The sequence below is a fragment of the Panthera tigris genome, chromosome D4 (genome assembly GCF_018350195.1).
Source record: "Panthera tigris isolate Pti1 chromosome D4, P.tigris_Pti1_mat1.1, whole genome shotgun sequence".
In the NCBI taxonomy this organism is placed as follows: Eukaryota; Metazoa; Chordata; class Mammalia; order Carnivora; family Felidae; genus Panthera; species Panthera tigris.
The window spans coordinates 8,392,792-8,406,887 of NC_056672.1; the positions used below are offsets into that span (position 1 = coordinate 8,392,792).

A 14,096-nucleotide genomic window follows, 5' to 3' on the forward strand; every position below is an offset into this window, starting at 1 on the left:
AAACACAACGAGCAAAGATCTAAGAGTCTCAGAGAGCCACAACTCCAAAAGGAATGTGCTGTCTACATTTATGCTCGTGCATATAAGATGTTTATTAGGAAATGTATTTTTCAGGCAGTAGAAAGACATAAATGTAATAATGCAAGTTCTTTGACATATTTGGCATTAAGAAGAAATACATTAGAAATATAATAAATACAGATCTCTTCAAGATCCCACTTTGAAGAGAACTCAAAGTTATTAAACAGAATACAGAAGACATCAAAGAAAAATGAGTACATAACTGTAAAATGTGCTTCTGCAGAAAGGGCAAGAATGTGCTCTTACTTATTTTTGGAATCCAAAGGCCAAAGGATAATTTAATGAGCGTCAGGATCATTAATTTGTGCAAGATTCTTGTAAAGAGCTCTTTGGCATCTTTACTGAAGGCAGAATGATGGAAAATAAGCTGAAACCATGAACAAAAAAACAATTCCCTCAAAAGTACAGGCGCATATGAATATACACATACACAGACAACACCCCCACACACCTTCATGCACACACACACCATGTACATGTGTGTAAAGAGTCCGGAGAGGGGTATACATCAAACTCTCCATAGTTAGTATTTGCATGTGGCACAATTACAGGTGTCTTTATTTGTGTCATATCTGTGTCTTCTCACAGTAAACACGAACTATTTGTACATTAAGAAAAACAAGTTTGTTTTTATTCAAGGGTTTATAGAAACAAACATGTCTCTTCCCTCTCATCCCTATCACGGTATCAACCCTTAATCTGTAGACCTTCTTTTTTTTTTTTTTTTTTTTTTTTTTTTTTTTTTTTTTTTTTTTTTTTGTAAGACCCTGTATAACATCAGTACTGGCACCTAGCACCCTGTCTTGTCTTTTTCAGATGCTGGTGAAAAATAACCACCTTTCAGACAAGATCATTGTTTTGCCAGGGAAAATCGAAGACATCTCTCTTCCCGAAGCCATCGATGTGATTGTGTCCGAACCGATGGGGTACATGCTGTTTAATGAAAGGATGTTGGAGAGTTACCTTCATTCCAAAAAGTGGCTAAAAGCAAATGGTGAGTTGGCCAATTCCCGATTCAGAAGATAAGCTAACTCTTCCGTAAAACTTTACCATCCTCTCCCCCGCCCCATATTTAATTTTGGGCAGAAAGGAGGGGAGGGCATTTCTATGATAGCAGTTTTTAAATTTTTCTCATCTTAATCTTCCATAAGAAATCAGCTAGTCCCCAGCCATAAAGCCACAGAGGGTAGTGTGCTACACAGTATTAAATAGGGGTAGAGAGGACCAGTTCCGAGCTATGTATTTGTGTCCTGTTTCTATCACTTTCTTCATTAAGGAACTTGGCCGGACACTTGACCTTTTGACTTTGGTTTTGTCATCTGTATATTAAAAATAATCTCTAAAAAAAACTTTCTATGGGCGCCTGGGTGGCTCAGTCAGTTGGGCGTCCGTCTTCGGCTCAGGTCATGATCTCACAGGTTCATAAATTCAAGCCCTGCGTTGGGCTCTGTGCTGACAGCTCAGAGCCTGGAGCCTGCTTTGGATTCTGTGACTCCCACTCTCTCTTCCCTCCCCGGCTTGTACTCTGTCTCTCTTTCCCTGTGATCAGTACTGAGATGATAATATAAAATCCCGCATTCTTTTTGTGCTTACCAGGTATCTACATGTGCTAAGCAATGTGCATAAATTCATTTATGAGGATCTTACCAAGTGTGAAGGTTGGAGGTTTTTAATTTATTTGAAAGGTCAGCGCTGAGGTTCTTGGTGATTTTACGGTCCTCCCCCATGGGGTGTTTGGCAACGTCTGGAGACCTTTCGGTTTGTCAACAACTCGGGGAGGGGAGCTACCGGCATCTGGTAGGACAGGCCAGGTGGGTTGCTCAATGTCCTTCAGAGTATAGGACCGCCTACCCCCCCATAAAGAGCTCTCCGGCCCCAAACATCAGCAGTACCAAGACTGAGACCGGCCCCCATTTATGAAGAGAAAATGGAAGCTCCGTGGGAGCAAACAACATGACAAGGACACCCTCTACTGAATGACAGAGCCGGGGTTCGAACTCAGGTCGGTCTGACCCTGAAGCCCACACTCAGGACTCCTGCATGTGCCCTAACTTTCCTCTCTGCTGGAGAGAGTAGAGACGCTTCCACAGAATGTCTTTTTTCAAATAGAGCATGGGAAGTGACCAGCCAGTTTTAAAAGTGGCTGTTACACTTTAAAAGTGGCCCGTTACACTTCGAGCACCTTACCGATGCCGTGGTTCCCTGCCTTGACATCCAGTGAAGACAAAATAGTGACAGCCACCAGCACGGTTCTTACTCCCAGTTAGGCAGTACATGCATTCCAAGTGTATGCATGTTTTGTTTTTTTTTTAATCTTTTTGTAATGTTTATTTTTTGAGAGAGAGAGGGAGACAGAGCACGAGTGGGGGAAGGCCAGAGAGAGAGGGAGACACAGAATCCAAAGCAAGCTCCAGGCTCCGAGCTGTCAGCACAGAGCCCGACGCGGGGCTCGAACTCACAAACCGTGAGATCATGCCCTGAGCTGGTCAGACGCTTAACCGACTGAGCCACCCAGGTGCCCCCAATTGTTATGTTAAGTTAAAGCCTGAGGCTCCTCTATAATTTCCTGCGTGGTTCAAAATGTAGGGACTCTGAGATAGGCACTTAAAAAAGAAACTCCTGCAAAAATAAATGAGTAAAAGGGTAAAGTATACCTGATGTCACAAACTTCATTAACATGCTTGTTGTGTAAACAGCCCAGGAAGGTCTCATAAGCCTGATGTTTACGTGACAAAACTGAATTGTGGAAATGCATGTAAAGGAGCAGGCTGCTTGGATTTCTTACTCAGTGCCCTTCAGAAAGAATTCTTACATTTTTTTTTTCTGGATTTCTTTTCACATGGCTGAGTACTTGCCACTGGGGAGATTGTGAACATGGTAAATTCACCTGCATCTGTTGAGTCCCTCCAGGCCAAGTATCTAGACCTAATATCGGGGTATTTTTCCCCCCAGATATTTGTAATGGATATGACTAGGCTGTATATCTTCAACTAGACAAGTAAACGTGAATACCGACTTGATCTTCCTTTTAACCCATATGTTCCTGAAGGAAGATTGGTTTTTTCCTAATTATTTCTATTCTCCGTGAAAATAAGGCATAACTTACAACATCAAATAATGTTAAAAAGACTTCTAATAGATAGGAACCCTCTGCCTCACCTCTTCCTGTCCTCACATTTCCCCCACCGAAGGCTATTCCTTTCAGCCACATCCGCTCTTTCTTCCATGATGTACCTATATATTTCGACATAAAAGTATATTTCGATGTAAAAGTGTATATATTGCTATTTTTGTCACTCTCTGGTTGAGAAGTTCACTCCCCTTGCTTCCCTTCCCCCACCCCCATCTTCTCAATATATTTATACAGGTCCTGAATCCCTTTTCCAAACCCTTGAGGCCAGATGTGTTTCAGAATTCAGAATCTGGAGGACTCGGGACTGGTAATACGGTCATATTACCATGGATTACTTAAATCTCCAGTGGGGCCTGAGGCAAGGCTCCATAATGAAACATGTTACATTTCTGCCACAAAACATGGGAATGTGGCTACCAAGTGTGGTAAATGAAGGCTGTAAATAAACTCACGTAGGCTCAGGTCAGGGTTTGCTGTCAGATGATGTTGCTGCAAACGTACGAAGCTCGGTTGCTTCACAGAGCTTTTTTTTGGATTTCACAATTTAATATAAAGAAATATAGACCGAGATCATCATTTGGCGAGATCGGTAATGGACGTTTATATTATGATGACAACGCAAATATCGTTCCGCGCTGAGTCAAGGGGTATAGTGGGTGCATTTTTATTTTCTCATGACATCTTCTGTTTTTCTTGGAGTTATTTTTTCATTAGCTTGGGTTTTTTTTTTATAAGCTCATGGCTAATTGTTTCCATGCTCCAAGAGGTCAGACAGATCCTCTCAATATGCGGTCTGTGGAGGCCTTCCTTCCGTGGCTCCTCTGTCTTTCCTACACGGGACATGCTTGTTCCCAGTCCTCTTGCGTGCTTTCCATCATTATTCTTCTGTCTTCTTTCTTGGGGTACACCGTCATTTCAGCAAAGAGTGTCCTCTAACAGCTTTTGGAGAAAAGGTATTTGAGAAGTTATTTTTCATTAACCCCTTGGATTATCATTTTGCAGGGTAGGGAATGTGAACTTGGGCACAATTTTTACTCAGTATTTTATATTTTATTTATTTTTGAGACAGAGAGAGAGAGAGAGACAGAGCACAAGTGGGAGAGAGGCAGAGAGAGAGGGAGACACAGAATCTGAAGCAGGCTCCAGGCTCTGAGCTGTCAGCACAGAGCCCCGCGTGGGGCTTGAACTCACAAACCGTGAGTCGGACGCTTGACCGACTTAGCCACCCAGGTGCCCCTTTACTCAGTATTTTGAAGACATCTCTTTTTGGTTTCTGGTTTCCAATACTGCTACTCAGAGCTCCCGTAGCCTTCTGACTCCTGATCCTTTAGAGGGACATAGTTTTCCCCCCTGGATGCTTTTAGTATCTTGCTTTCTCTCTAGCCTTTCTAGCTTTTTCAGTTCTCGTATTGGTCATGGAGTGAAGATGTTTAATCAGAAGACTCGTTTTCCTCAACTCTAAGGATTGTTCTTATATTTTTACCTTTGATGATCTCTCCCCCTCCATTGTATATCTTTGAAATTCCCGTTAGGCTCAAGGCTCAGAGCATCTCTAAAGCTTCCCGGGTTTATACAAGTAGGGATACATATTGCTTTTCTAAGGTTGTTTAACCTCCTTTTGTCTTGAAATTGAAAACCCACTAAGAAGTCATTATTGTTTTGACACCAGTGCATGAGATTTAGGTGGAGACATGTGGATGATGTAACAATGGAGGTTTTTCTCTGGCCACCTCTGAAAATACCCTAAATAAAACAATCTGTTCTATTTTCACAGACGTTGACAGGAGCGTAGTTAAAATATGGGCCATTGACTGAAGATGAGACTCCATATCGGGATTTTTCCCTTCTACTTATTAGCTCTGTGATTGTGGCTGAGTCGCTTAAATTTCCCTGTTCCTTGCTTTTCTCATTTATAAAATGGGCCTAATAATAGAGCCGACTTTCTATTGTTAGGAGAATTAAATGAACTAATACTTGGAAAACCCATAAAAAAAAATTCATGGCAGAGTTGACATAATCTAGCAATTTTAGGCATTATTTTTGTGACCGTATCTCCAATTTCTAAGACGATCCTCACTTCTGAAATGGGGTTAGTCGCTCATCTTTCTTTGGTGCGCAGTTTCCTAAGTGACTGTGAAAAAGGGTCTCCCTAAAAATGACAAGAATAATAATGCTGATCACTGTGTCTGCCTGTCCAGAAAGGCCCGACTTCAGGCATGCATTCTAGGTGTTTGCCCACGAAAGAATCTGCCTTTCCCAAGGTGGCTGTACGTATCAGGAACAAAACACGTGAGTGGGTGTCCCAGCAAGGAGGGTGGTGAACCTCCAGAGAAGCCGAGCTTCTAGAAACACTTAAAAAGATAATCAGCACGATTATACAGGGACAAAGGCTGAGAATGGAAATAATAATGTGATGGAACGATGGGAACGTAAATTATTTTCAAAGCTGTTTTTACAACAGTAAGATTTTTAAAGTGAAGGAAGGGCACGGAATTCGCAGCACAGGACGTATAGGGAGGAAAAAGCCAAAAGCAGAGAAGGCAGTAGGCCAGGTTCGATGTCTCACCTAATTCCCCAGAAGCTTTGATTGCAGCATAGCTTTGTGACTTGCATTAGTATTCCCTTCTTATATTTCCTCCAGTCTTCTGCCTAATTTTTTTTTTATCCTGGCTTCGAGGCAAGATTAGTTTTCAGCCTCTTGTGTAATAACTGAAATAGAATGAAAGAATATGTTGGTCAAGTGGCAGGTGGGTGTACCCTTCTCTCAGAAGGCTGTGGAAGTCAACGTCTGGGTCTTTTGTCTTTTGCTCTTTAGGAATGATGTTCCCGACCTTCAGCGACATCCACTTGGCCCCCTTTTCTGACGAACAGCTCTACATGGAACACTACTCCAGAGCCAACTTTTGGTAATGTTCTGTTCTCTCTTCCATTCCTTTTCCCTTAGAGTAAGCCAGAGTTTGGCATTTTGGGTTACCCAGTTGGCGGGGGGGGGGGGGGGGATTGGGAGGCAAGGAGAGGGGTGCTGTGCATGCATAGGATGTTTAACAGCACCCTTGGCCTCTACCTACTAGTTGCCAGGAATGCCTTTCCCCCCGTTGTGAAGCCAAAAATGTCTGTCCAGACATTGCCAGATGTCCCTGGCAGGGGAAGCGGGGCACAGAATCATCCCCTGTTGAGAATCACTGGAGTAGACAAACCAGGGAGCTGCTTACGCACTGTCACCCATCCAGAAGACCACCTGTTGCTGGAATGACAGCATCTTCCCCCTGCCTGCTGGCCGTTTCTCCCCACTGAACACCATCCACTCCTTGGGCTCAGAGCTATGGCTTCCGTTGGAACGCACCTCGCGGTCAGAGGGCGTGGGAATCAGTACCTCTTGATGCACATGAGTCGATCAAAACTTTTTTCTGGAGTTTTCGCACTAGTTGGCTATTGGCTTTTGGACGGTTCGTTTTCTCTCTTGAGACCTGGTTTCTTCGCTTGTAAAACGAGAACCAAGACAAAGCCGCTGCCGGTTCTAAACCGCCGTTCTTGCTGGCATTCTTTTTTGAGAACTGGTTTTTACAAGGAGAATGATGATATCGGACCCACGGGAGGGAGAAACAGAACAGATACCCTCCGAGTGGGAATGCTGGGTGTGTAGGAGGACAGGCATGTACTGGCATATGGAAGCGGATGGATGCTAAAATTTAAGCTTTGAGTTCCAGCTGATGTACGCAGAGCCTTCCAACACAGAGATATATCCACAGTTGATTTCCGGGTTTTTGTTTTTTTTTTTTTTTCTCTTTGCAATCCTCTCTCTTGATGAAGAAGCAGCAGATAGGAGGCACTTTGGTTTCCCAGGTTACCAGCTCTTTGAGGAGTAGGGTCAACGGGCTGAAATTCTTCCTTTCTCTCTGATTTTTTTTTCTTGCAAAATAGGCTTTCCTAGCACAGACTTGCACTTCATGGTTTTGGCTCAATCTGTACCTTTGAAGCTCCAAGCCACATACTTCCCAATGGGGGTGAGTGGCTTCTTGGAGCATGGCGGGGAAGACCCTAATTATGATCATTGTTCTTTGGGCTCCTGCCGACCCTCAATGTTTATATTTTAAATATAAGCCTCCTGAGTGGGTGAAGAGGTTGGAGAGGCAGGAATTTCAGGTAACAGAAGAGACCAGACTCCTGCCCCCGGTGGGGCCGCGGGGTAGCGCGTTGTCCGGGTAGCCTCGTGTGCCTTCCCACCTATTACCACCTGCCGCCAGCTTAGCTCCCTGCGAATGAATGGTAATGATCACAGCGGATTGGCCAGGCTCACCAGCAGCATACAAACATACTGCTATTTATTCCATCTAAAAAGAAAAAAAAGAACCTTTTTTCTGTCTCACTTCCCCAGTTAGCCACCACCCATCTCTCTGAGTCCCTCTGCAGCCAGATTCCTCAAAAAGCGGCGTCTCTCCTTCCAGTCTCCAACTCTTTCCTTCAGTTTCTCTCTGAAGACGTTCCTCCATGGCCACTCTTACCAAGCTCGCCGGTCTGCTGACCTCCACGTGGCTACATCCAGTGATCAGACCTCACCTGTCAGCTTATTTAACCCACGCCAGCATTTGAGCAGCGTTTGAAACGCCCAAAACCGCCTTTTTATTTCTCTCCTGCCTCACTGGTCGCTTTCTCAACCAGTCCTCCTCTGGTTCTTACCTGTCTCCTTCACCTGCTGACATTGGAGTGCCCCAGGACACAGTCTTGGACCTCTTCTTCGTCCACAGTTACTGTCTTGGCAAACTCACCCATTCCCGTAGCTTCGGATAGCATCTGTACACTCCTGATTCCCAAGTGTATCTCCTGAGCTCAGACATTCCTTGAAACTCCATATTGTTATAGCCAGCTGCCCCCTGCGCATCTCCCCTTACGGAGATGTACCATCCAAACTCAACTCGTCTCCCCCACTTCCCCTCAAAATCTGCACCGGTCATGGTCTTTCCGTCTCAGCCGATGATAACGTTGTCCTCCCAATCATTCAGACCCCAAACCTTGAAGGCTTCTCTTTCTTTGTCACCATATCTAAACCATTGAGAAATTCTGTTGGTTCTACTTTTGAATTATACCCAGGATCCTGTCCAGTCTCAACTATATTCACTCTTCCCCTTTGTTCCCAACACTGTCCTCTCTCATCTCCATTACTGTGACAGCTTCTTAACCTGTCTATTCCCAGCATTTCCAAAGCCTTCTGGTAAATTCTGTCCAGTCAGGTTCCTCATTTCCCAGGACCACGTTCATTCAGCTCCCACCACACAGGCTTCCTTGCTGATTTTCAGACACATCCAACCACCTTGGAGCCCTTGCATTTGCTTATCCTCTTATGTGGAATACTTTTCCCCCACTATTCACGTGGCTAATTCCTGCACCTCCATAAAGTCTGTCAAAATGTCAGCTATCCTGGGCATCCTATAAAATGGCGGCCACAGCACTCCCTATCCCACTCTTCCTGCTTTGTTTTTCCTGTTTTTCCTCTAGCACTTATCACCTCCAAAAAGAACTATAATTCCTTTATTTGTTATTGTTTACTGTCTCCATCCTTCCTGATAAAATGTAAGCCCTGCAGAAGACCAAATTCTGTCATTTTTCACTCTTGTATCCCAAACACCCTACATTTCAAGTGCCTGTCACATGGTAGGTCCTGAATAAATATTTTTGAATGAGTAAAAACTCCAGTAATCTCAAGTGAGTGTGCAAATAATTACTATTAAATTTTAGTTCTCTCTTCAATTTCTCTATTAAAAAAAATAATACCATGAATATCATTTTACAGCTTTTTTACTGTTTAAAATTTTATTTTTTATTTAGTTTTGATTTAAGGACCTTGTTGACTTGTTCTCAAATTTTCTCAATATTCTCTTGCTGCAGAGTATTTCTTTTGTTACTATATCATAATTTATCAACTCAAGCTATCCAATGTTGGCTATTAAATTATTATTATTTTTTAATCTTTATTTTTGAGAGAGAGAGAGAGAGAGAGAGCAAGCAGGGGAGGGGCAGAAAGAAGAGAGGGGACAGAGGATCCGAAGCAGGCTCTGCATGGAGAGCAGCGATCCCAATGCGGACTTCAAACTCATGAACCGTGAGATCATGACCTGAGCTGAAGTCAGATGCTTAAGCAACTGAGCCACCCAGGTGCCCCTGGATATTAAACTATTTTAATTGCTAATTTAATCCTATAAACTTTATAAGAAACAACACTAAGGGGGCTGTCTGCATGGCTCAGTCGGTTGAGTGTCCCAACTCTTGATTTCAGCTTGGGTCCTGATCTCACAGTTGGTGGGATCAAGTCTCATGTCAGGCTCCATGCTAAGCCTGGAGCTTTCTTGAAATTCTCTCTCTCTGTCTCTCTCTGCCCCTCTCACCACTTACAAATTCTCTCTCTCTCTCTCTCTCAAACAAAAACAAAAAAGCAACACTAAGGTATTATTTCTATATTCTACAAGAATATAGAATTTTATAGAATTCTGTATCTTAAATTCTATAAGAAACAATACTATAGTGAACATCCTTTTATAGAAATCTTGGTTTGCATTCTGATTATTTCCTTACAATAAATTGCTAGAAGCAGAATTACTGGACCAAAAGGTGTGAAGAAGGATCTTTAAAAAAATTATTCTTATATATTGCCAAATTGCCCTGTAGAAAAAGTTTTACCAATTAACACTTCCACCAGGGGTATATGAGAATGTCTGCTGAGTCTTGCCCATACGGGCTATGTTTTTTTAAATGCCAATTTGATTTGAAAAAAAAAATGGTGGCCAGTTTATTTTTAATCTGTATGTCTTTGATAGCTAGTGCATTTGAACGGTTTTATTTTTAGTCAACAAACACGAAAAAAATGTTTAAAAAAATATCTAGTTAACAAAATTCCCAGCTTTCACTCTCCTTCTAATTCCCCTCCCTCTATGAAGAGGTTTCTGCATTAGGGTGACTTGGATGAGGCCCTCTGTTTGCACTTGTGCAGGGAAATGGGTGGTGAAAGGGTGTGCAGTTGCCATTACAAGAGGTATAAAAGTGAGGGGCACCGGGGTGGCTCCGTCGGTTGAGCGCTCGACTTAGGCTCAGGTCATGATCTCATGGTTCGTGAGTTTGAGCCCCACGTTGGGCTCAGTGCTGACAGCTCAGCGCCTGGAGCCTGCTTGGGATTCTGTGTCTCCCTCCCCCTCTGTCCCTCCCCCACTCACTGGTGCACACACACGCGCTCTCTTTCTCTCTCTCTCTCAAAAATAAATAAAAACATTTTAAAATTTTTTTTAAAAATTAAAAAACGAGAGGGATGACCATGAAAGTGCTGGCTGAGAGGAGGAAAAGCAATGAAAAAAGTGATTTAGATATATTCTGGGGAAGGGAGCTGAGAAACTGAGGAATAGCAGGCCGAATAAATAAGATCATCAGGTGTAATCAGTGATCGGTCCTCACCTGACTTTCTCATCAATCAGTACTTGGCACCATTGAGTCTTCACTTCTGGAGCCTAAGTCTGGTTTTCCTCCTTCATTATTGGCCCCAACTTGGTCTCCTTGTTGATTCTTCCTTATGACCCAAGTCTTCAGGGTTGGATTGATTCCAAGTTGGCTCTTACCGTCTTCTCCTTTCGGTCTCTATTCCCCTCCGTACTGATCTCATTCCATCTCCTGGCTGTAAATACGGTCTTTATGCTGTAGTGGGAACTCCAGCCCACACCTCTCCCTGGAACCATAGACTTTAAGTGTCCAGCTGGCTAGTGACAAGTCTGTGTGGATGTCTCTTGGGCATCTTAAATTTAACACGTCCAAAGGCAAGCTGCTGACCCTTGTCACCACCCCCCTGCTCACCACTGCAAAACAAAAAGACAACAAGCCAAACAAAACACCCTGCTTCTGATATAGCCTTGCAATAGCCTTCCAACTTGCTTCCTCTTCTTCCTTGATGACACATAATTCAGGTCATAGTCTTCCTCAGCTCAGAACCTCCAGTGGCTTCCCACCTTCTGCACTGTAAAAGCCAAACTTCTCCCTGTGGTTGATAAGACCCTCCAGGATCTAGTGCCACCCTGCTCCCCTTGTGATGTGGTTTCTTACCACTCCTTTCTTATCCTCTGGGTCTTCAGTGACTGCTCCCCTTGCCTCTCCATGGACATACCAGGCTTGCCGCCACCTCACTGGCCTCTGCCAGAAATGCAGATGGCCCCATGGCTTGCTCTCATCTTCTTCAGGTCTTAGCTCACACGCCATCTTCCCAGGAGACCTGCTCTTAATTATAAATTACAATCTCTTCCCTCCTGGAAGCCCGTATCTCACTTCTCACTTCGTTTTCCCCCACTTCACTTATTATCATCTGCTGTATTATATGTTTTTACTTATTTATTTAATGTATTGTCTGCATGTTCCATAATAGTGGCTATTTGTTTCGCGCTGTTCCGCATCATCTAATCTAGCTAGTAGTTGTTCAGTATTCATTTATTAACTGGAAGATAAATGCATTGGCGTAAGAATTCCTTACATATTAAGGGTATTAAGACTTTGTTGTATTTTCTTCAGAATTTTTAATTTGCCTTGTAACCATCTTTGTGATGGTTTTCACCACAGAAGAAGTTAAAATATTTTTGGATAGCTAGATCTACCAGTGTATTCTTTGGTAGTTTCTTTCTCTTCCTTTATTTGGAAAAGGGCTTCCCCACCGTAAGATTAGTATTAACTTCTATTTCTTTCATGTTTTCACTTTTTCCATTTAACATGTTTTAATTTTTATGTTTAACTCTAAAATTCATTGTAGTTTAAGTATGTGGTAAGCATAGAATTTTATCCTTTCTAAATAACCAATTATGAGGCTCTCTCAGTAGACAAGCGTACTACATTCTGATGTTAGTAGCAGTCACCTACAAAATTAACAACTTCCTTATTTGATCAAGACTTCTTGCCCCTTATTAATTAAGATTCTAGAAACTACCTCCTGAGAATAATCTCAGTCATAAAGAATCATCATCCCCAGCTGTAAAACTTCTTTATGTGATGTTACTACTGATATTATTTAAAATAATTGGTTCAGGGGCTTAATTTTTTTTTTATTTTCATGTTTATTTCTTCTTGAGAGAGAAGAGAGAGCACAAACAGGGGAGGCACAGAGAGATACAGAGACACAGAATCCAAAGCAGGCTCCAGGCTCTGAGTTGTCAGTGCAGAGCCCGACGCAGGGCTCGATGCAGGGCTCAAACTCACGAGCTGTGAGAGCATGACCTGAGCCCAAGTCAGACACTTAACTGACTGAGCCACCCAGGTGCCCCTGTCAACTTCTAACTGTAAAACCTTACCAAGTTAATTTAATCTATCTGAGACACAGTATCGTTATTCATAAATTAAAGGTAATAATACTCCCTACCTGGGGATGGGGGCCTTTCAGAGATGGGCCCTCTACTTGTACTTTGCTATTTTGATAGCCCTTTCTTCACAGGCCGATGTGAGGGTTCTGCAAGATTCTGAAGGTCTCCCAGTTGTATATTCGGGGACTCAGAAAATAACCACAGGGTGGGTAGGAGCCCACTGGGTCTCTGTGAGATGGACTTGGCCCAAAGGTTGGAGAACATTTACCATGTGTGCGGTGGTGGTCCTTCAGCGTCATTCATTAAGAGGCTGGGCCTCTACGGCAGTCATGGACCAGTGGTCTCTAGACCCATAAGCCGTATCTGGAAATTGGACCTGGAAATTGGGTGAGGGACCTCATCTCTCTATTGTGGCAGCCGACACCATCCTGCTTACCAGCTGGCAGATGTGTTGTTGTCATTGTTGTTACATAATTTGAACACTATCCTAATTAACTCTATATCTGTCTGACATCTCTGGGAACACAATGGTCTGTTCACCACCACCACAGGTCAGGGTACCCTCACTGTCACTGTAGCCTTGCTTCCCAACACTGTAATTATGTCCTTCTTGACTATGACAGGTAATTACCGCTTCCTTGATTCTGACCTCTGAAGTTCCCTCCAAATTGTGCTCACTAGGAACACAGTGTAATGGCAGCAACAGCTTTTTTAATCTGCCGAGGACAGCCACCCTAAGCTTCCCAAAGATGCCATTGCTCTCTTACTTGTTGATCCCCTATTACCTTTGTGAAAGGAGGGTGTCCTGGGTCTTTCCTGAGAATGTAGTCGGGGGAAATGTTCTTGGGTCTTACTTGGTAGATCTTTCTAGCCTTTCTGAGCCTTCTGACTCCTTCCTTAATACTATGCTGCAGAAGTTCTGGAATCACCACTTCATTGACTGCAGGCCATCATGATGACCAAGCTTCAAAGTGACATCCCAGCAGACTGTTAGGTCTGGTATTTTGTTAGAACACTGAATCCTATGAGTGCCCACGTCAATGAAATTGTGTCCTATCCTGACTTGCATTCTACCCTTTCTACTTCAAGATCCTTAAAATTCACTTCTATACGTATTTCCCTGGCTCTTGGCAGGAAATATTAGTCAGCTTGTATATTGTCTTCAGTATGTAAGTTAGACTCTTCCAGAATAGGAATTGACTTACTGTTCAGGCTGTGCTTGAGTTATCAACCTGACAGCCATGAGGGACCATTAGCCTGAAGGCAGCTGGCAATAGTGAAACTGATCTTGAGGAGAACAGAATTATCTTGCAAGGCACAGGCTTCAGGAAATGGGGTTGTGCAGCCTTCAGGAAGCTACTGCTTGGACAAGAAGGTTAAGAATTCTGCTTCTGTTCATCTGAAGCATTCAGGGAGAGTTGGGAAGATGTTTTCAGGATTCTGCCCCTTGTTCACTCAACTCTCCCAGTCCCAGGCCTCGGGGTCCTACTCTTTGCCAGCCAGGGTGCTAGCTATGATACATAAGACCTATCAAGGTCGCATTCCCAATCTCCTTTGCAGCTCTTCTG

General features: G+C 43.3%; 1 protein-coding gene across 1 annotated transcript in view; it reads left to right on the plus strand.

Moving 5' to 3' along the window:
* The window catches only part of LOC102953168 (histone-arginine methyltransferase CARM1-like), a 186,421-nt gene that overhangs the window by 149,773 nt on the left and 22,552 nt on the right, over positions 1 to 14,096 (plus strand). The window contains exons 7-8 of the mRNA XM_015542955.2: positions 898 to 1,075; positions 6,030 to 6,120. Coding sequence (XP_015398441.2) covers positions 898 to 1,075; positions 6,030 to 6,120 — 269 coding nt within the window. The remainder of the gene's footprint in view (positions 1 to 897; positions 1,076 to 6,029; positions 6,121 to 14,096) is intronic.